This window comes from Trachurus japonicus, chromosome 19 (genome assembly GCF_045865225.1).
Source record: "Trachurus japonicus isolate A0001 chromosome 19, Traja_1.0".
Taxonomy (NCBI): domain Eukaryota; kingdom Metazoa; phylum Chordata; class Actinopteri; order Carangiformes; family Carangidae; genus Trachurus; species Trachurus japonicus.
In genome coordinates, this window is record NC_140925.1 from 8,525,920 (window position 1) to 8,547,502 (window position 21,583).

Sequence of the window (21,583 nt, forward strand, 5' to 3'; positions counted from 1 at the left end):
ATGTACACACCCACAACACTCAGCCGTTTGTGGTCTTCATCCGAAGCTAAATAATAGAAAATTATAATTGGCCATATTTCAGTTCGAAAACTTGTGGTGTTGGACACCTGCCTCACCTCAACTTGGGTCGTATCCAAGTTATTAACATCAATTTATTCTGTTTTAAGACATTTTCATGGCCCTAAAAACACAAGAGACTGATAACCTTCAACAAAATAATGGTATTATCATTAATCGTAATAAAGGTAAAAGGCTGAGGTATAATCCTGCACTAATACATTCAGGAAGCAGTGTAAAAGAAGCCACATTCAGTCCACATTGAGCGGAGTGAAGCTGTTTCATATTCACGAGTAGAGTAGAGGCAACACATTTCAGACTTGCTTTCCTACTCCCGTTTCAAAGTGTTTCTTTGGTGATCGGATACAACAAAGCCCCTCATCGTGAGCCGCCTGTGAGACACGGCTACTTTTAAGAAAGACAATTAACGCGAGATCTGTCCACAGATGTGGTATTGATCGTCCCACGGTCACACTCTCCTATTCATTAGCTTGTTCAATAAGAAATTAGTTGTGTTGCAAATAGCCCTGGCACAAGTCATTATCATTAGGATTAACAATTAATTGAACCAGGCTTTGAGGTGAGACGGACACTAAGAGAAACCCACGGGGGGCCAATGTGTTTGATGACTTTGAGCTTCAAATCCCCCTCTGAAAAAAAAAATGAGGTAGAGACATATATGCAATTAACTGCTGTGACATGAAGTGTTATACAAGGTTTTCAGAGCAGGTTTATCTCTTTATAAATTAAATTAGAAACTGCAGCCGGTGGGGAATTGCACTAGTGTAGCTGTATTGAACCCCCATGTAGACAGCATGTAGACACGAATACTGATCTGAATCACCTTTTCACTAAGCATTTAATTACACAGCGAGACACATCTGTGATTGTCAATTAAAACAGAGATCAATATCATGCTGGGCTTGGCTTCTATCATGATTGAAAGAAGAGAAATAACATTTACACTGGAAAACAGTTGAGTATGTTTTGGCTGTACTCACATGGGGTTCACTGTTCGCCAGCGCCTTAAGCTCCGGGATCTGTCGACTGCTGCGAAACTCCACCTTGGATGTGATGGACTTGACCACTAATTTGATATGTGCATAGTCCTTCACCGAGGAGAGGTTAAAAGCAAAAGGTCCCGGGCTGACCAGGCTGCTGAAGTGGTAAGGGGAAGGGGTTAGGAGGAGGCCCTTCTTGTCTCCGGTCAGAATATACGAAGCCATGATGAGGAACGTGACGGCCAGGCCGAACAGGAAGCTGTAGAGACGGATCTTTCGAAAGCAGCCCAGGGTGCTCCAGCGCCTCGGCAGCTCCCGCTTCACCTCCAGGACGGCGAACAAGTTCATGGGCGTGTCGTCCACCTGCAGGAGCAGCGGCCTCTTGCGGTAGTCGTCGGCCGCCGAGCCCAGCAGGCTGTATTTGTAGTCCATCTGCGTCATGGTCGTCGGCGGAGTCCCCAAGTGTCACGGCTCAGACACAGGGAGGCGTTAAGTAGCAGGAACCAGCCAGACAGGAGGTTTTGAGATGGGGCCAATAGTTGATATCCATGATGGGTTGTGGAGAACAGCCCACCTCATCCACTGACACTTTCCTGGAAAGAGGGGGGAAAAAAAGAAAAAAGGAGAAATGAGAGAGATGACCCGCTGTCATGGCTGGGCTGATGCAGCAATTTCCAAGAGATTTTTTTGAAATGGCTCTTTGTCATCACCTACGTTTTACTGTGTAGCTGAGACTCCCACATCTTCCCTATAGATGTAAGAGCGGTCAGATATTACAGAACTTCCACTGATGCAATAATGTGGCAAAGAATAGATTCTCACATCCTGTTTAAGTGCTGACTTGCACTTGGTATCTACTTCCTCTGGGAACCAGGTTTAACACCAAGGCCTGGATTACATTTTTTTTTTCTCACTCTACATTTATATCTCAAGAGGACGTCATCACATCCCTTAGTCTCCAAGTAATCTGAAAGCTGCCTCGTGAAAGCGGTGAGATGATCATGCAGCTGCGTTAATTCAGTTGTCCTAATATAACCTCATGTTGTAGAAAAGAGAAATAAAATGACAGCAATGAGAAACAGTGAAAGAAATGTGTCCGCCCTGAATATTGACGACTTGGACAAACTGCTAATAAGAAGTCAAGACTAATAAAGGTGGGGGAAAAAATGACATTGACGAGGATAAATTATATCACTGACTTCCTTATGTTTCCTGTTTTAATGGGACGGCATAGCAACACCCTCCCCAACCACAGTCCATCTTCCAATCCTCCCCGTGCGTCAGAGTCACAATGTGGAGGGAGCGATAAGGAGGACGGATGCATTCAGCCTAGTAACTACCAGGCTGTATGTCAGACTCTCCTGGGGAGAGACACGAATATAAGAGATACCCGGTTCGGACTGGAGAAGGGATTATATTATCAGAAAATGGTATTCCTCACTGTGAAGTCGCATGGATCAACAGTCGCCCACAGATAAAAGAAGGGCCAATGTCTAAAGGGTGAAAGAATTGAGGATCTTTAATGATAATGCACCTGCAGTAGCAACGTCTAGTTTTATCCTTGAGGCTTTCTTTGTGTCTGGAGCCGAGCCAACACGGTGGCAGTGAAATACAATCTAGCGTAATGACAAAAAGCCAACAGAGCTGAGGGGCTGGGGTGCCTTTCAGAAGATGAGAACGCTGTTTGGGAATATGGCTGAAGCCTCCGTTACTGTTTCACACCGTCACACTTGAGACATGCATACACAGACATGAGGTTGACGAGTGCTGTACCTGCAGCCTGCTCCAGCTTACAGCATAAGATAAGGGCACGGTGAGCCGTCGCCCCTCCTCACAGCTGCTGATACTGTCTGCCCCCACAGCCACCGCCCCAACGCATACACCCCTCGCTCATCTCGGTATTCCTGGAGCTTGTGGCAGGGCTGATAAGATGGCAGCTGGAGAGCGCCATGCATCCTACCTGTTTAAGCAGGTGTCATTTACCCTCAACAACACACCACAGCAGTGTATGAAACAGTTGGAGGATAAAAAAACAACAACAAAAAAACGGCACTGCTGTGAATTATTTCTAGCTCTCGAGAAGTTTGTCCAACTGTAACTTCAGTCTGTGAAAAAGAGAGCGCTGAAGAACAAAGGATTCACTGCGAAAAAGCTGAAACTTCAGTCAGATTAATATGTTTTTTTTTAATGCTTTTAGCCAGAAAATGAACCTATCTTCGGCAGCAGGATTATTTTTCATCACTTTACAGAAGAGAAATATGAGAGAGAGAGAGTAATGGATTTAAATTACGATAGCTACTTCAATTAAAGTTATGCTCACACATCTTAGATGGTGCATCAGTGCTTCTCTTGCATCCAGTTCACCAGAAAAAGCATGCACTTCTTGTTATTTAAATACTCTGTAATTCCGTAATTTTCCAAAGCAGTAAGAGTTTCAAAGACGACTAAAAGCGTTTTTGCTTTTAACAGAACTGTAACTGCGCCGCAGGTCAGATGTCATGTTCCATCACACAGATGGACACTGCACGCAGTAACCAAGGTGCTAAAAGTAGAATGACATTTTCAGGATTGTACTTGGGTAACAAGATGACTGTTTGCTATTGATGAATGTACGCGCTCATCTGTAGTCGTCATGCCATTAGCACTTATTGACTGTCTGCGTCCTTCATCAAGTGAAGTCAATGGGGTGCTGCTCACGCTCGAGGCTATTTAGCAAAGCAGGAAGGAAGGGGAGGACGTGAGGGTTAAAGATGGAAGGAGGAGGAAAAAAAGAGAGAACAGGGGGATGGAGGGGGAAAATAGACTGTGTCATTGACGAGAGAATGTCACTCTCAAGGGAAGTCGCATCTAAATCAATCAGTCAGCTAACTGTAGCAGTGGGCGACTGGCAGCTTGACAGACCTTGCTCTATTCACAAAAAAGCAAATACGTTGCTCCTGTCCGTCAAATATGATGAAATAGCTTAACTCGAACAGAAATATATGGCTGCAGGGCAGTGGACAAAGAGGACTCGAGGTTGCATCATCCAGCGTTTTCAGCTGACATGTGGATTTAAACATTTTCCTCACTGAAGAAGGATGTTTACCACATTTATTCCCACACCTCCAGCATGCACTCAGATCAGTAGTGAGCGCCGAACATTCGGGTTGCCAGGTTGTGAAAAATCCCTTTGGTTATTGCATCTCCTCCTCAGGCATATTGTGCTTTTTTTCCTCCCATAGAGGCTTTGTATTACTATTGTTGAATATGAGATTGGGATTGGATTGAGAAATTGGATGCTGGTCAATATTTGTTTTTTATGAAGATCCAGTAAATGTTGCACCACGTCTAAGTGGTGATTCCAGGGATCTTACAGAAACTTCATAGCAAAAAGAAACATGGAAAACTGTTCAGAGTTAGCTAAAAGTCAAGTTGACACTCCTTCATGAGCAAGCACATGGTGACAGTGGTCAGGAAAAACTCCCTCGCAACAGGAAGAAACCTGTTTACCCTGTCATTCAGAGATAAAGAAGAGCAACAGGCAATTGAGCAGATTCTTCCTCCTTCTTTGTGAGTCAGCTGCCTTCTCGGCTCCTAGCTGTCCATCTCTGCTCGGGGTAAAACCATCCAGCCTCACACACTGGAAGCTAATTGCTGTTCTCTGGTGCACTTTTTTTCTTCTTGGTTTAACAGTTCTTCTCTTTGTGTTTACCGCTGCCTGTACGGGGTGATTGATTTACTTGAATGAAAAGCCGCAGCGTAGATGGACAGATTATCTTTTGTTGTGCTTAATAGAAGCACCAGTTGCAATCCATTGTTGTTATCCAGCATTAAGCTGTTTTCTGTTGTAAATCAACTTTCAGACAGGTTACATTTTTGTTTTTTTTGCTGTTTTGCTTCATGCTGTTTATGAAAGTGTTTTTTTTTTGGCATTGATTGATTGACGACAAAAAGGGACCAAGTGGTGGCACGAACAGACGAGTATTGTTCTGTTTTTCCTGCACTGTCCATCAACTGTGTTTATGTTCCATAATAAATGCTCTCACAAAATAGGAATGACAAAAAACCCTCCACAGCTCTTTTAATCATTTATTCCTCAAATGACAGCAGTGAATGATTATTATACCTGGCTGGAGAAGGAGTCTGTGTTGTGCAGAGCACAATGTCCTACTTCCTTGCCTCTCTGGTATTTCAAATGGAGGAAATTAATTGCATGGCCTGCTGATGGTCTCCTGAAATACCCCTCTTTTTTGTTTTGATTCAAAGTAAAGGAGCCAGCTCTCCCGGGCTACAGAGAACACGCTGCTCCATATCACATAAAATAGTTAAAATATCTTGGTTATCCTCACAGACCTCACTGCGCTGTTGTCTCCATCTTCGACTGCTGGGGAAGATTAAAAGGCCCTTTTTACTAGTGGGCATAACCCAAAACCCATTTATAGTGGAAGTCCGAAGTTTCCTTCTCCTTTTCTCTTTGAAAAATGGAGCCAGGAGACGCTGTGTAAGACAGTTGGCCTCAGTATGTGTGTCTGCCCTCAGAGAAACCAAAGGAGGGAAGTCCTCGTAAATGTCAGAGCACCTTCTTTTTAGCCTTGACACCTTAAGCTTCACCTATGTAAAGGTGCAACCAGCGGATCAGAGGTTGTGTTGGACACTGGGACACAGTGGACTAGGATATGAGGTGATAATAAGATCAAGCAATGCAAATTCATATCAACATAAAGAGCCAATTGAAATCTAGTTACATTATTCTGACTAATAACTCGCTGCCTAATTATAGTCGCAAATCAGTGATGTGAGAAAGAAATCAAGATGTAACTGGACAAAAAGAGGAAGCATGCACAATATCCAATACAGAGATTAGACACAGAGTTGGTTATATAATAGTGACTGATAAAGGAGAACGCAGTGTAAACAAGTGATTATCTCTGATTCATTGTAAAGTCATACCGTGTCTTTGCCGCTCTGTGCAGCCAGAAACATAGCATTTACCTGCAGACTGTTATTTATCTGAGACGCTAGTAAAAAAAAGAAGAAAGAAAGAAACAACAACAGATGAGCACAAGTGGAGGGTGAGCGGCATAAACAACAATTTGCTGCTGGCCTGCCTGCACAGCCACAGAGCTGGAGGAGAGGAACAAAGCAAGCAAGCCAACTACTTTTGGTTCATTCATGGACAGAGAGTGAATATAAAACATGAGCACTACATGATGGAGTGGAGTGAAAACCCTGCGACGGAGGGACTTTGGAGACCTTGAGAATAGAATAGCACGTTCTGTCCACAGAGTCTTTGTGCGCAGCTACCCAGGAGTGCTCTCGACCTACTCTCACAAACTGATTTCAACCACCCAGCGCTACCCTGGAGAAACAGTTTGTCATTAAGGAACATGTCCGTCCGCAAAGCGCCGTCAACCATTTTCCCCTTAAGCATCACTTACGGATTTTCAAATGCGAATCAGCAAAGAAAAGGGGGGAAATTGCTAATGACTCAGTTCAGACTGTAAGCAGAGTGTCAGCACTGCCTGCAGACTCAGCCAGTTTCACAATTTGTTGTTTTGTTTTTTTCTTCCTCAGAACAACTGGTTGATGAGCTGTCTGTGGAAAGCCAAAACTGAGCTGAAGGGCTGCAAACAAACATTTTTTTTCTGTATGTTCTACTTCTGAGCAAACCTCACTCTAAACCCCGACCTCCGAAAACATCTCCGAGAGCCGGGAAGTGGATTTGTGGTTGAAGTCCAGCAACAACACAGGAAGCACTGTTAGGGCAGAGGCAGTCGGAGGGGAAGAACAAAGGGGGTGTCATCACTGCGTCAGCTGGAGGAAAAAAAATGTTTTTCCACCAGGCCACTCACAATAATTAAAGTTCAGCGTGGGGCCGCCGCGAGGGTGATAACAGCCGTGAGACTCGGCCCGACATGTGACACTGAGGCAACCTCATGATTTGTGGAAGAGGGCTGGAGAAATGTAGCTGCCGAGCGGGCACGCTGACCCTGCCTCCTCCAGTGTCCAGGCTATTTTAATTTACCTGGCAATCTTACAAGAACCAGAGCTCACTTTAATTATTCACTTACTCTTTCTTAAGACCATACACTCTTTAAAAGCCCTGACCTTTAAAATTATTGGCGTGTTTTATTTGCTGTCACCTGTGGTTACCATAGTAACAGGAAGTGTGTTTTTTGTTTTGTTTTGGTTTTTTTACACTCAACCAAACACAGAAGCAAGTGACACAGTTTACCACACAACCAAAACAATTCACACTGGTTTTAATAGAAAAAAAAGACGATGGCAACAGAGATGTGATTTCACACTGCACAGGGCCTCGAGGAGTTCACTACAACAACAGTAGAGCACATTCAAAGGAGTGTGTGTGTATGTGTGTGTGTGTGTGTGTGTTAACGCTGGTGTGGTGAGACCTGATTTTCACCCAGTTTGTTGACTTAACTGAAATCCCATTTTTCGTCATCAGAATAAATACGGATCATAAATACGTGATAAACACAAATTATGAGCCTTAACTATGGAGTATCTGCGTAAGTGAATGAAGTCAATTAGATAACGCGTCATTGGTGGGAGTAAATGAAGCGAGAACCAAAGCGAGCTGCTGAAGCATGAAATTAATCCTTACAGTGGCTTGGGAGTACAAGAGAAACATCTGGAAATAGGATTGCATTGTGCGACATCTCGACAATGTACCACAAAGCCCCCGCTGATAATAGAGCGAGCGGGAGCCATACGACCTGTCAAAGATGTAACTTCCTCCTCCTCCAAAAAAAAAAAGGCCCTCAGGGGACCGGCAGCTCAATCCAATAATGTAAATCACAACCATGTAACACAAGCAAGACAGACAGTGTGACCCGGAGCGGATTCATAGATCATACTACCCAGGGAGAGGACATCCATCACACACACACACACACACACACACACACACATCATACACTCTGTTGACCAAAAGATCAAAATCAAATCTCCAGGAAGCCGGCCAGTATAGCCCCCACCCCTCTCACCTCCACACACACACACACACACACCCCAAGGAGACCAGAGACACCAGGAACTGACCGTCACCTGACCGACGACCAGCCCGCCAGGTCAGATTATCAACACAGCCCCCCTCAGACGCTCTCGCTACAGAGGAGGGCGAGAAACGTGACCTCTGCCCTGGATTCATAACTGCTGCTCAGCCGGGATCTCGGAGGCAGAGTCCCAGTTCAGCACTTTCTTCTGTCTTATCTTTTATTCATTATTTTAATTTCGCTGGCAGCCTCCCCCAACCCCACCACCGCCTGCATGGGCTCCTTTTGTGAGGCGGATAAGTGCTTATGACGGTGTCAGTAAAAAGTGCAGAAAAACAATGGCTGCCATTTAAATTATTGATTTTTTGTAAATGGATATGTTGTGAAGAGCACCGTGTGTTCCCATCTCCACGCAGAACACACACAATGCAGCTAAATTAGCAGCGAAATTTTTGAAAATTCAGACTGAGGCGAGGTGAAAGGTTATCTGTCTGCTCTCTAATGGGAGAACACTTTACATGAAATTATGAATAAACGATGCCGATTTCATTTGAGGAGCCGCATCTCTCAACACAATAAACAATCAAGGATTTCTTGTGTGAATGAAACAGCCTCAGATTTGAGGTGCATATGCAAAACAGTGCTGTGTTCGCAGATCAGCTCGCAATGAATAATTTATCAGGGTGAACTTAAATGTGATGTGTGTGTAACTTATTATTTAACTTTAGAAAATGTATACCCTGATGAATTCAAATCATCCGTTGTGTATTTTCATACTGTTCCCATTCTAGTTGTAGACTGTTATTTTATTTTTTAGCATAAGATCTTTCCATCAGTGATCTTTCAGTCACTCAGCTGCTCCATTTTATCTCTTGTCTGGTGTTTCATGATGCCGTGTCTAGATGTTCTTTGCTAGTGAAATGTGAATCAGTCCTTGTGAGTGGATTTGGGATGTAGGTTGAATTAAAAAAGGCATGGCAAAGACAGTTTGAGGATGCTGACTGACGGAGGAAACTTATTGTAATCTGTATTTTAAAAAAAGGCGAAGTGGACGAGAAGTTGTGAAACACCACTTTGATTCACTTGTTTGTGTGGGAGGATCGGATGTTTTGGGGATTTGTGGAGGATGTGCCAGTCGGTTTCTCAATCCCCTTGAGGTCCATTGTGTTCTAAATCACCAATAATGTGGGTGGCGATTGCAGCCTTTAACATTTACATGGAGCGCCATTAGCAAACTAAGTAAATGTAGTGTTTTTCAGGAAGGTGGATATACTAAGGCTGGCTGCACACAATGGAACTAGAAAGTGCAAGTGTTGAGAGCTAATATATACTTCTCTACTGCTGTGATAATGATAATAGTAATGATAAGGCAGAGTGGAGACAGCACAGCTGATGCTACCTTTACCTAACCTGACCTTCTTCCATGAGACGACCACATCTTCATTTGTTCAACACCGACACCTGCTCCCGCTCGCCTCCGCGCTCGCTCGCTCTACTGGACCTGACAGGCAGGCTCCCTACATGTGGACCAAAGTTCAATCTACTGTTAATCTTCCGTTTTGACAAGACGCAGACAGACCTGGGGGAAAAGCAGTTGGTAATTAATCCAATGGGAATGTTAACTGTTTCCAGTGGAATGCCTCTGAGCCTACGGAGCAGCAGAAATGGCTCCGATCCAAAGCGGCTCGCAGAAAGTTTTGGGGGAAAGCCGCAACACTTGTATTAAAAAAAAGAAAGAAAAGAAGGAAAAATGTTGTGGGTAGGAGTTCTAAGACTATATTTACATTGAAAACAATATCGTAGTCGAAGGGGTACTTTTCCATCCACATGTTGTTGCCCATTGACATTTGTTGGACACATCTGTAAACACTGTTCTACACTGTGGAATCGCTTCTAAGTTGGTAAACCGCTACTAAAATCCGACTTTATGGCACATCTGTGCAACATATAAATACAGTAGATGTTTTGGTAAACACTGAGTGGGACTTTCATAAGAGCTGAACTAAAGCTGTGAAATCCAAAACATGGATCAGAGCGGGCATTAACAGCGATATTAAACATTTCAGTGGCTGGTATGACCCTTGGAAAACAACTTAGAAAGAGGCATTGATTAGGTGTGATTTAAATCACTTCATTTGTGAGCAGAAGCTTTGACAATTAGTCTGTTGGACGGGGAAAAAAAGCAGCAATTTCTGATAACAGATTCTTCAGTAATCAACATTTGTGGCCCTGGATGAAATGAAATGTAACATCAGTATGTTTTTTGAGAAAATAGTCAGCACATTAATCAACGATGAAAATGAGCTTTCGCTACAGCCTCACTTCTGACCCCTTAAACAAAGACACGTTGTTTGGTCCTGTCGTGTCCGGCTGCATGTGCCTTCAGGCTGGAAACCACTTCTACCACAGATTGACTTGGAAAGTTTTTAATTGAAAGACGAGGCGAACTCACAAAGTAATCCACAAGCCAAACACAAAACTTGGGGAGAAAATTGAACCTAATTTAATTAAGCAGAACTCGTATGTTTACATTTCCTGTTGGCCATTTCATTTATCCCTTCAAGGTTTCCGTGGTTGCAACGTATTTGTCTTTATGTAAAAAAAAAAAAATTCTAAACATACAGACAAACCACAGAGTTTGAGGGTTTCACCGGACAACAGTGAAATGAAACTCAATTGCGACGGATTCTTCAGTGGCTCCATGCTCGGGGAGTTTAATTCAATCATAATTTAATTGTTTAACATCTATCACACTTAAGCCTAATTAGCAAACACTTTTCAACGTGTTAGCAGCCAACTGTGTGATTAGAAAGTTCTGGACTACATATCACCGCTCCCTTAGGTTAACACAAAGATTCAACGACGTGTCGAGGTGTTATTAGTCTTGCATCTATCACCACAAAATTAAGGAGACGCTTGGGATGTGTCATGTTGGCTGTAATTTATTGTTCTCAGTAGATGCATGTGTTTTATAACCTCCAATAGTTGCACAGTAGGCAGATGAAGATGCTGATGGCGCCCCGGACTCGTATAACCTGAACTCCACGAGGACTGGACAGCCGAGTATGGAAACTAAGTGGAGTTTATTTGTTAAATTAAATGAGGCTTGACAGGAGCTTTTACAGCTGCGCTGCTTTTTCTAAACTTCCATCAAATAAAGTTGGCTACTTGGAGCTATAGGAAAAACAGAATAGCTACAAAAAAAACAACTGTCTTCCTTAATGCAGAAGGTGGAAACAATCAGTTACAGTTACACTCAGGTAACTTTTGGCTACAGTACACCTTTCCACGTGTGACTTCTCCATACATGATGAAGAGGAGCAGCAGAAGCACCCCGAGGCTGTGATGTGTTTTCAGAAAAGCTTCCTGTTTTGCCTCTAATTCGGCACCTTCGTAAGGTTCTCCGGGAGACGTGTAGTAATCCCGTGCAGTAGCATTTCACACCTAGTTAACACTCGGAGCTTTATCTCTAACTGCTTGGCGCCTCCTGCCAGATAGGGGATATGTGCACGGATTGAGTGTTGGCCTATGACTGCCAAGAAAACGTGTGAATTAACAAAACGTTTCGCTATTAACCGAGCAGGCTGGCTCACTGCTCGGCTGCTCGAGAGCGGGGCCTGATTCAGGCAGTTTTTAGGGAGGCTACTCAAGGGCATCCCAACGGATCCATAATATTAACTTGCCCTTCGGATTCTCAACTTATAAGATGCTGTGCTTTATCTCCTCCCTGCTACATTATGTGACTCCACTATAATGAAGGCTTGGACACATTTTTCAGGCTTAATAGACAGGCAGGAAAATTAAGGGTTAGAATAAAGAGGCCTCCTTTTAATACGATTAATTGCACAGTATCTTCATTTTTTAAGGCTGCCAATATGGTCCACCTCCTTCACAGAGGAATCACTTGCACTGTAATTTGAGAGTCAGGTTTAGCATAAATCAGAATAATGCATCTGCCCTGTTCAGTATGCTCTGGAAGTAGTAAAAAAAAAGAAAAAAAAAACACAGTTTAATCACAACCCTGCCTGCTAAGAACACCTCCACCTCTCACTCCATTTATCAGGATATGGCTAACTACAACAGCACATCCATCTTGCAGCTTGTGTTTGTGTGTGTGTGTAAAAGGAAAAAAAAAATCTGTAGTTGGCCAAAAGGTTCACACTGGCACAGATATAAAACTCCACAGCTCCAAATTAACTTGGCAGGGATTATCCCACAAAATGATAGCTGCAGCAACTGAAAATAACATTTGTACAAATTCCTAGTGACCCAGGCCAGTTTGGAGTGTGTCTACTCACTGCCAAACACACACAAAAAAAGGCTGAAAAATGTCAACAGTCCTGCAGGTGCGTCTGACGCTTCTCCTTGACATTTCAAGGCTGCCTGGTAAACGGAACTCGATGTTGACCTTTGAACTCAGACAGACGCACGGCTCGGTGGCAAGTGCATGTGAGTGTGTTGTGTTTACCACCACAGCTCTTGTTGCGGGGTTTAACTGAGCCCCGGGCGCTGCCTGGCACCGATCATCACAATCTTAACCACGCATTCGAGTGACGTTACTCAGAGGAAAAACAGAAATTGAACTTGTCTGCGGTTCAGTGATGACACAGAAAAGCGGTCGGCTGTGAAAAATTATGATAAACGATCTCAATGGTTATGAGATGACCGTGGCGTCGAAAGGTTTCCCAGTTGCTCTTTTTGTAAAAAAGAAAAGAAAAGTTGTTCGTGGTAATTGGAAAATAACACCCTTCACCGCAAAACTGTCCATCGGTGAGGTCCCCACAGGTCTGTGCTGAGGCCTGTTAGAGTGACATCTGGAAGACAGATACTGGACACACACACACACACACACACACACATATATATACACCACACATACATGCACAACCACTAATACTGGGTCTTTCTGCTAACCCAACCTAAAATAATAAGCCTTAACTAAGGGATTCCATGACAACACATGAAAGCATCCATGACCCAGCGGTGGGGGTAAATATAGATTTTAAAAGTCATGTGTGTAAATTTTCCAGCAGGAAGGAATAACCAAAAAACTCTGCCTGCTTTTACATTAGTACCAGATTTGACTACAAATGGAGCTTCCTTCCTTCCCTTCCTTCCTTTTTCATTTTGTGTCTTTATTTGACAGCAGCAGTGAAGAGGAGAGGCAATCCAGGGACAGAGAGAGAGAGAGAGACAGCGAGGCAGCGACGTGCAGCAAATGGTCCGTCCAGTCGGGAGTCAGGAGTTTCTTTCTTTTCAGAAAATCTTTTTGAGTTCTAAATGCCCCTCATTTACAAATATGTTTTCATATCACAACAGTAACAGCGGTTGTTTGTCAGTGTCTTCAAGAAGCCCACTCATATGTGCATTTTTCTGAGAGAGATTGTGGTCATGGTTGAAGGACACCAGTGTTGAGTGTTGGAAGGAGGCAGGCTGCAAATTACACTCTCTACGCCCAGCCATCTTTTCCAACCTCGTCCCTGACGGAGTCTTCTTTCAGCAGTGAGAGACTGTGAATCCCCTTCAGACAAAATGATCATAGTTGTTTACATCTTGGCACCATTAAAGTTTGCTAAATTAACTCGTAGCATCGATGTGCAGACAGCTATCACCGGATTAATTTGACACTGAAGAAAATGTGATGTTTTTTTTTCTGTCCATGATATCTGAGCAGATTTATTGCAGTTAATTTGCAGTGGACATCAGAGATAATGATTCTCAGAAAGCAGCAGTCCTGCCAGAGCTAAAAAAAAAAAAAAAGAAGAAAAATATCCAAAACGTGATTTCAGAGATGCCTCAGAAGGATCAGTGTTGACGCAAATTTGGCGAAATTGGGCGCTTAGGGTTTTAAAGTACCATAATTACCTTTCACCTCACGCTGCATCTCTTTAACTTACATCTCTCCCTTCGCCCTCACTTCCCATTTCTACCTCTCCCTCGGCCCCCGGGGCAGACAGCCATGCCCCGCGGTGTGAAAACCTCCTCCGGCTTAAAACCAATCAGCTTATGGTAAAAACACATATTAATAAAAATTGTAAACATACACTTTTCTCTGCGCAGGTCAGATTGCCCCCATACCACAGTCCCATAAATCAAAAGCTACATGAGGGGACTGTCTTCCTTCGCCAGACTTGCATCTATATGGCACAACTGGGTACAGATGGTGAGGGAAATAAAAGCCAGTTTAGTTTCCCATGCGTCATTAATACAAGCAATGACCCCCAACTTGGCAGCTGCACACAGCAACTCTGGGATGCCAGATTTACCTTCTTACTCAGCACCACAAAGTCCCAGCTTCATGGCCACATTACACAAAGGGTCTCATGTTATTGGAAAAACGTGTCCTTGAGAAATGCTTTGTATATATACACTATATCCTGTGTGGTCTGGATTTACATGCCGATTCTTAGGTGTAACTTAATTAACGTCTCGTCTCTCTCAAAGGGCTGCGTGCTGTTAAAACGATTCTTCCCTTTTGTTTACCAAAGCCAATAATGTTGAAGAAGAACGCAGTGCAAGTCGTTCATGAGATAAAGCAGATAAATGTCCGTCAGCATGTTGGCTTAATCACTAGAAGCTCATCAGTCACGATGACAAATAGCCTCAGACCGCCGCTTCAGACAGACGGCATCTTCTGGAGTGGTTTGCTCCTCCACCGCCACATAAATCCGGCCCGGTGTGATCCACTACTCTCATCAGCAATACATAACAAAACTTCATTGGGGGGATCAATCCATCATCGGGACCCTGCATGCACCAAAGTCCAGCTCCCACACTTGAGCACGGCCCCCGATAACCGTCTCCTGTGCAGCTTGTTGAGTCTAAAACTCGTTTGGATGTAAACTCACAAAAATGTCACTCTGTCTACAAGCCATTCATGCCACAAAGGGTTACCGATGACAGGCGTGAAGCTAAAGATGGCATCTTTAAAGAGTTGACGTGTTTTTGATTGGCTGCTGAATAGCCTAAGACTTAACTATTTAAATAGACACAGAACAAAACAGCATCTGACAGGCCTGTTTGTTTGTGTTGATGCAAACACTCTGAGTGCATACTGATGAGAGACGTACGTATCTTCTATAGTCGATGCTTCACTTTGTTAACCGCCAATGATAACCCTGAAGTAACAGTGCTACATCCATTATGATTAACTAGTCAAATCAATGTCATGATTCTTTTAAACTTCTATTACCATTAATGAGCAGTTACTTTGATGCTTATCAATTTCTCTCTCTCTCTTTTTTTGAGCCATGAAGTCGCTAACTCTTGTTCTCAAAGTGATTAAATAAATAGTTGGTGTTAACCTTGGTAGCTTTCCGTGTTGCTTTCATCATCGTCTGGTAGTTTTTGACTGATAAAACCAAGTCAGGAGATGAGGCGGGTGTGTGTGTCTCATCATTTCTCTTTGTCTTTGTTTCAAACATGGCTTTTTCAAACTGAATCCGTTTGTTTTAGGGGCTAGAAACATAAAAACTGCAAAAGTTATGTGTTTGAACATATTACCCAAAAACGTGTTTGTGTGTAATTACCCTGATTAGCTTTACTTTGGTTTAACTAATGTAAGCTGGACAGAAGTGGAGATGTGTGACTGGACCTGAGGTTGTTCGGGGACAGTTTGTGAACACACATGTTGTTGAAAGTATTAATGGAATTAAACGACGTGCACAAGATTAAGTCAGTGAGAGGTTTGGGGTTTTAATACTTCTTTTTTTGTTAATTGCCCAGCTCCTGTTCTAAAAGGATTCAATTTAAAGTTATTATAAAATGGGGGAAAAAGCAAATCCTCACATTTCTGTTGATATTGGACTAATTATTTCAGCAATTACCATTCATGTCTAAGCACTGAGGGATTATCTGACCCTGTGAGATTCATTTTCAAAATGCATCCAAATACAAACAGGAGACGCCATCAAGTGCAATTTATGACAGTGTATTTGTTTTAGTGCCAACATGCAAAAGCAATGGAAAGGCCCATTCTGAGTGTATAGCCATGAAATCAGAAGGACATGATTTGTGAAACAGGCAGCTAACCTCATTTTGTGTTAATGATGTCTGCATTCATATAGACTGATGGCCCATATGGACAGTCTGTACGCTCCGTGCCCCGGAGGAGCCCTGTCGAGCTGCACGCTGTGGCCCTTTGGTGAACATTTGACACTGAGCTTCCTGCAACAGTGACTAAAATAAAGGACCCCTAAAAGAGAGGTCAAATGCTTCATTTGAGAAACACAGAGTGCTGCTTCAGGCTCTCGGGCTGAAAAAAGGAGATGTAACTCAAACAAGGAGGAGAGCAAAAAAAAAAAAAAAAGTATCAGAGTTATCAGAGCAAAGCCAGAATATGTGAGTCAGTGGGAAAGCGCAGGAGTGCAGGGCATCTAAAGGACTGGTCAGAGGGGTGAGACACTGGGGCTCTGGGACGGTCAATTGCCCTGTCTGGTGCAAAATGTCCCAGACAAGCTTGTGTTCCCACAAAAAAAAAACAAATGAAGCAAATGTGGAGCACAAGGAAGTTGGCAGCCAGTCAGGTCATGCAGCACATTGTTTATCATTGCTTCTGATTTCTAGTTAATTTTTATGAAGCATAACGCAGCTCCAGACCTTGACGGAATATGAATCTAGATGCAAATAAGCGCACGTTTCTGTAAGATTTATGGACGGTAATAAAGACGACGTTCTCCTTTTGGAAATTAAAAAGTGTGCGAATAAACAGGAGCACCAGTGTGTTAAATCTATGTGACATTAAACGCGCGTGGAAGTCTTGGAGTGTCTCTACTAATAACAGCTGCTCTGCTGCACACAAATACATCCTGTAACAACATGGGAACAAGATGGGCCAAATAATGCCAGCTAATTCCCAGAAGTCTTCATCCCCTCCAACAACCAACAAAAAAAAAAAAAAAAAGTCATGTTATATATTTGAACTCCCACTAATCCAGTCGGTGGTTCTTCATTTGGCCAAACATGAGGACGCGTTTTATCACTGTCAGTGTCTAATGACCTGAAATCCATGAATCTGAAAAGGGCAACAGTTTGGTTCGTGTTTGCTGCCAAACTCTCCCCAGTTCTCATGATGAAGTGGCTTTAAAAAGGGGCATTTAAATTGAAAAGCCTTCCCTCGAGAAATCTCCAACAAAGATTTCAATAACAAAGACGTCCCCTTCTTTGTCTGTATTGCAATAATTAAGCGTCTACAGCTGGTCTATTACCGAGCACAGCATTATCAGTGGAATCGCTAATGAAAACCAATGATGGAAATTGTCTCCTGAAAGCCACCACTTCCTGCTGTGATCACATTTACATGTAATCAAAGTCCTCTTTGAAAAACTCTCACATCTTTATGTCATAACTTCTTCTATCGGTTACGAAAAAAGAACCATAATTCTTTCATAGCTCTGTCTCTTCTCGTCCCCCGCTCTCTTTTATGTCGCACGGAGCCCCTCGTCACACGGAGGTTTGACAATGTGTGGCAGTGTGATGATTCATTGTTTATTTTCCTTCAAGTTCTTTTAAATGAATACTTCATCAAGCTGCTGCGAAGACCCAAGTTAGCTCTGCATCTACATCGTCACCAATCAGCCAGAAATATCATAGCTCAACTTATCTCGGACGGAGCGATTCATCAAAGCGCTTCAGTCAACTCCAACGAGAAATCTGCGGTGGGGGAGATAAAAACCGGCTCTAACACAGCAGCGTGCTCTGCAACAGGCCGTGCGCGCTACACCCAGTCGTGGCATTTAAATCATTCCAATCATCCATCCCACTCGCTGCATAATAACATAGTGCCGTGCAAGAGGATCCCCACCACATTCACGACACCTACGTCTCGGCCTCCCACTCACTCTGTGTCAACTTGCAAAGCAAAATAGCGACACGCTCAAACATGGCAAGCACACAGAGAGTACATGTTTAACCATGTAAACAAAACGTGGCCATCAAACACTACGAAATACCCAGTTTGCAGTGATGCATATCAGAGAAAAGCAGGCATAATGAGACATTTACATTGTAGATTTATTTCAAATGATCAATTAGAGGATACTCTGCTCCAAATTTCCACCACTGGCTGTTGTTGCTTGTTGGTTTTTCTGTTAGAAACCCTACTAGCGAGTGAGCTTGGCATACAGCAACCATGTGCTTAATTGAAGAGCTCAAGAGTAGTAATTAAAATCCCCTTGTATTACTCTGCACATTAACTTAGTCAACTTGAAAGTGAAGAGGGGAAGAGGGGTTAAAGTGATGGGGATGCAGCCCGGGGGCACGTCTCAACAATTACCAAAGAACTTCTCACCTCTCGCATGAGTCCATATTGCAGCAGCACACATGGATGCAGATGTTTCTGTGTGGAGATGGGATGGCACATGGATGCAGCTTGGCTCTGCTTTGTGAAAACTGCTGGGAGGCGCTGACTGGAGGATGTCGTGTGGTGTGAAGTGAACTGTGGGAAGTTTTAAGTGGCAGGTGCTTTATTGGCACCACAGACCCTCCACACATCAGTCCTCGTTAGATATCTGAATGGAAACAATGTGGGGTGTGTGTGTGTGTCTATGTGTGTGTGTAACCAGGCAGAATAACAACCAAAGAGAAGAAAACTGAAAAGAAAAAAAGACACTTTAGCCGATATTCCCACTCTGCCTTGTGTCTTCGTGTCTCGTGGTCTATTTGGTGTCTCAGGTACAGGACAAAGAGAAGAGAGGACCACTCCATCCCCTCCTGAGGCTTCTCGTGCTCCTATTGGTCAGCAGGAAATCCTTTTGTTTTGGCTCTCACGGGCTGAGGAGCCCTAACAACGCATCTCATGAATAGAAGCCAAATATTTCTGCACAGTCACAAAGAAAACACCCCAGAAAAAAACGACTATAGGTAAATAAAGAATAAATGGAATATAGAAGCACTGATGGTGATTGGATTTTTTTTTTTCCCGATAGCCTATTGATTTGATTACTAATCTCTTCGCTTTATAATGTCCACGATGGACAAGTCTGCGTGATGTTAAAGCTCCAAGCAGCAGCAGCAGCTCCTCTCTGCCACTTAAAACCCCAGAAAACTGAGTCAACTCTAGAGTTAGATTAGAATACATAGTGACCCATTCATTCTCTACGGGCAGCGGGAGCCTCTCCGCTGAAAGGAGCCCGTTATATTGGCGACGTCTCCCGCTTTTATACAGGACACACACACTCACTCATACACACACAAACGCACAGACACACACACACACAGAGTCAAATCACCCAAAAAAAACTTTTCCATTTCTGCACCCACTCCCTGTGAAGACACCCAGCCATGCAGGCTGCAGAAACCGAGGGCATGAACTTCAGGAGCCAGTAACACATATCGCAACAACTAGAAACAAAATCAAAAAAAAAAAAAAAAACAGGAAATGAAATGAATGCACTAACCGAAATCAACCATGCACGCGGCCAAGCAGCGTGGAGAAGACACACTGTGAGATAATAAACATAATGATGATAATGAAAATCTTTATTAAAAAGAAGAAAAAGAAAGAAAAACCCACCATGAGTTAGTTCTCGGAGCCGGCAGCGCTCACACGACCACCCGAGACAAATAACTTCTTCTAGCCGGCTCGTATGTTTCCATTCCGGTCACCGGTCACGCGATGAACGGCATCTGTAATTCCGTGTAATAGTAATAATCGGTTATTTATCATGAGTAGTTTCCTCTTCCCCTGCGCCGGTGGTTACACGTGAACAAGTTGTGGACTCCACGCACTGACAGCTACTGCTCCTCTCTCAGTCTTCACGATGTGAATGGTGGGAGTCAGTCTCTCTCTCTCTCTGTCTCCCTCCCTCCTTCTCTCTCTCTCTCTCTCTGCTGGGGGGGTGTTAGGGGTGAGGGGTGAACGGGAGCAAAAGCAAAAGGGGAGGGAGCAGCTACCAAACTGTGTGAGCCTGCCATATAGTCTCTATACTGACAGGGAAACTAGTGTCTATTATGCATATAACATAATGGAAATAAGCGCATTTAAAGGGTCAGTTCACTCAATTCCCCCCAATAAATAAATAAAAATCAAACAACAAAAACAGCACTTACCCTTTATGGTAGTCATCTGTTCATGTTTTTAGGAAGGGCTGTCAGTTTCAGATTTCTCACTCCGCCCTATAATATAATGGAGATGAATGGAATTTAATTTTATGGTTGTGTACAAGATTATTTAGCTTTATTTTCAATGAAGCAGGATATTAAGAACTGGAAACAGTGGGCTCGGGGGCTGCAGAGCCGCAGTCGGAGTTAGGAAAGTAACCGAGTGATGAACAAATTGATGGCTGGTTTTATGGGATTCATCCAGGGGATCCCAGACAGACTGGAGAGGTTGGAAAGTATTCAGAGCAAGGCTAAAGCATTTTTTTGGTTTTGGTCTTTTCATATGATTTGTCGACCATAAGAAAAACAAAGCAATGCCAGCCTTTCTCCTAATGTCATTTATCAAGGCCATGAGCAGCACAGACGGTCCATTCATCACCTCTATTGTACTTTTGTGGACAGAAAACTTGTAAAATCAACAAAATTTATCTGTGCTCCCACTATATATAAGAAAAATATATCGTTTCTAATTTTGTGTGAACTGAACCTTTAGACTGAGTATTTACTGATCTCATCTTCAGCTCCTACACCAGAGGCAATATAGATCTCTGTATGAACTAAGTAAATACTAGCACACCATAAACCTTCTATTGCCCAAGTCTCTAGTGGACCATCATTGGATTATTGTGGAGCTTTTTTTTCTCAGAGCGTATAGAAAAGGGGTTGGTTAAAGTGGGGTGGGTTGGTGGGTGGGGGGTGACTGTGGGGGAGGGGACGGAGGCCACAGAGACAGCTAGACAGCTGCTTCTCACTGGCTTTATAAGGGGCCATATTGTGCCTGTTCGTTTGTTAGGGTTTCTCCACTCAGCTTTAACTTTTGCAGTGAGCCGCTGGTGTCTACAGTTAAAACTGCTGGAGCTCAATATTGGAGATTTCAGCCCATTTCAAAGTATTTTGCCTTCCAGACAAAGAAATAAAACCGAATGCACAGCAATTATCTGGCAGAGCATAGGTCAATACTGTAATCCCACATTCATTTGATGATCTCTCTCTGTGTGTGTGTGGTTTTATCTGTTGATGTTCCAGCAACACACAGACATCAACTATGGCTTGATGAGGTCCAGCAGGGAGATGGATGCATGTGGACTGGAGATGGGCGAGATGATTCATCCCGACACATCCACTCAGCAGACACACCAATCAAAGTTCGACCGTGGTGTGGCCGCGGTTCTGTCTGCGCCAGGTGGATGGGAAATGTTTCGTCTCGTGCCAATGTCTCCGCCAACGGCACGGCGGGTCTGTTAGCTGCTGTCGCTGAGTCAGTCGCCCTCATCATCGTGAGCATGGGGATGGCTCTCATTAAGTTGCTGTTTTTCCACATGCTAGCTTTCATCATCCATTACTGCCAGTCTATCTCCCTTGGTTCGCAGCAATAAACAAGTAGCCCAAGGGAGGTTATAGATTTTCAAGAATTTCATCTTCTCACCATGT

General features: G+C 43.5%; 1 protein-coding gene across 1 annotated transcript in view; it reads right to left on the bottom strand.

Moving 5' to 3' along the window:
- The window catches only part of chst15b (carbohydrate (N-acetylgalactosamine 4-sulfate 6-O) sulfotransferase 15b), a 32,188-nt gene extending 12,368 nt beyond the window's left edge, over nucleotides 1-19,820 (bottom strand). The window contains exons 1-2 of the mRNA XM_085761925.1: nucleotides 19,566-19,820; nucleotides 1,059-1,651 (exon numbers count right to left, since the gene is read on the bottom strand). Of these exons, the coding sequence (XP_085618051.1) occupies nucleotides 1,059-1,499 (441 nt within the window). The 5' untranslated portion in view covers nucleotides 1,500-1,651; nucleotides 19,566-19,820. The remainder of the gene's footprint in view (nucleotides 1-1,058; nucleotides 1,652-19,565) is intronic.
- Nucleotides 19,821-21,583: the final 1,763 nt, after the last annotated feature.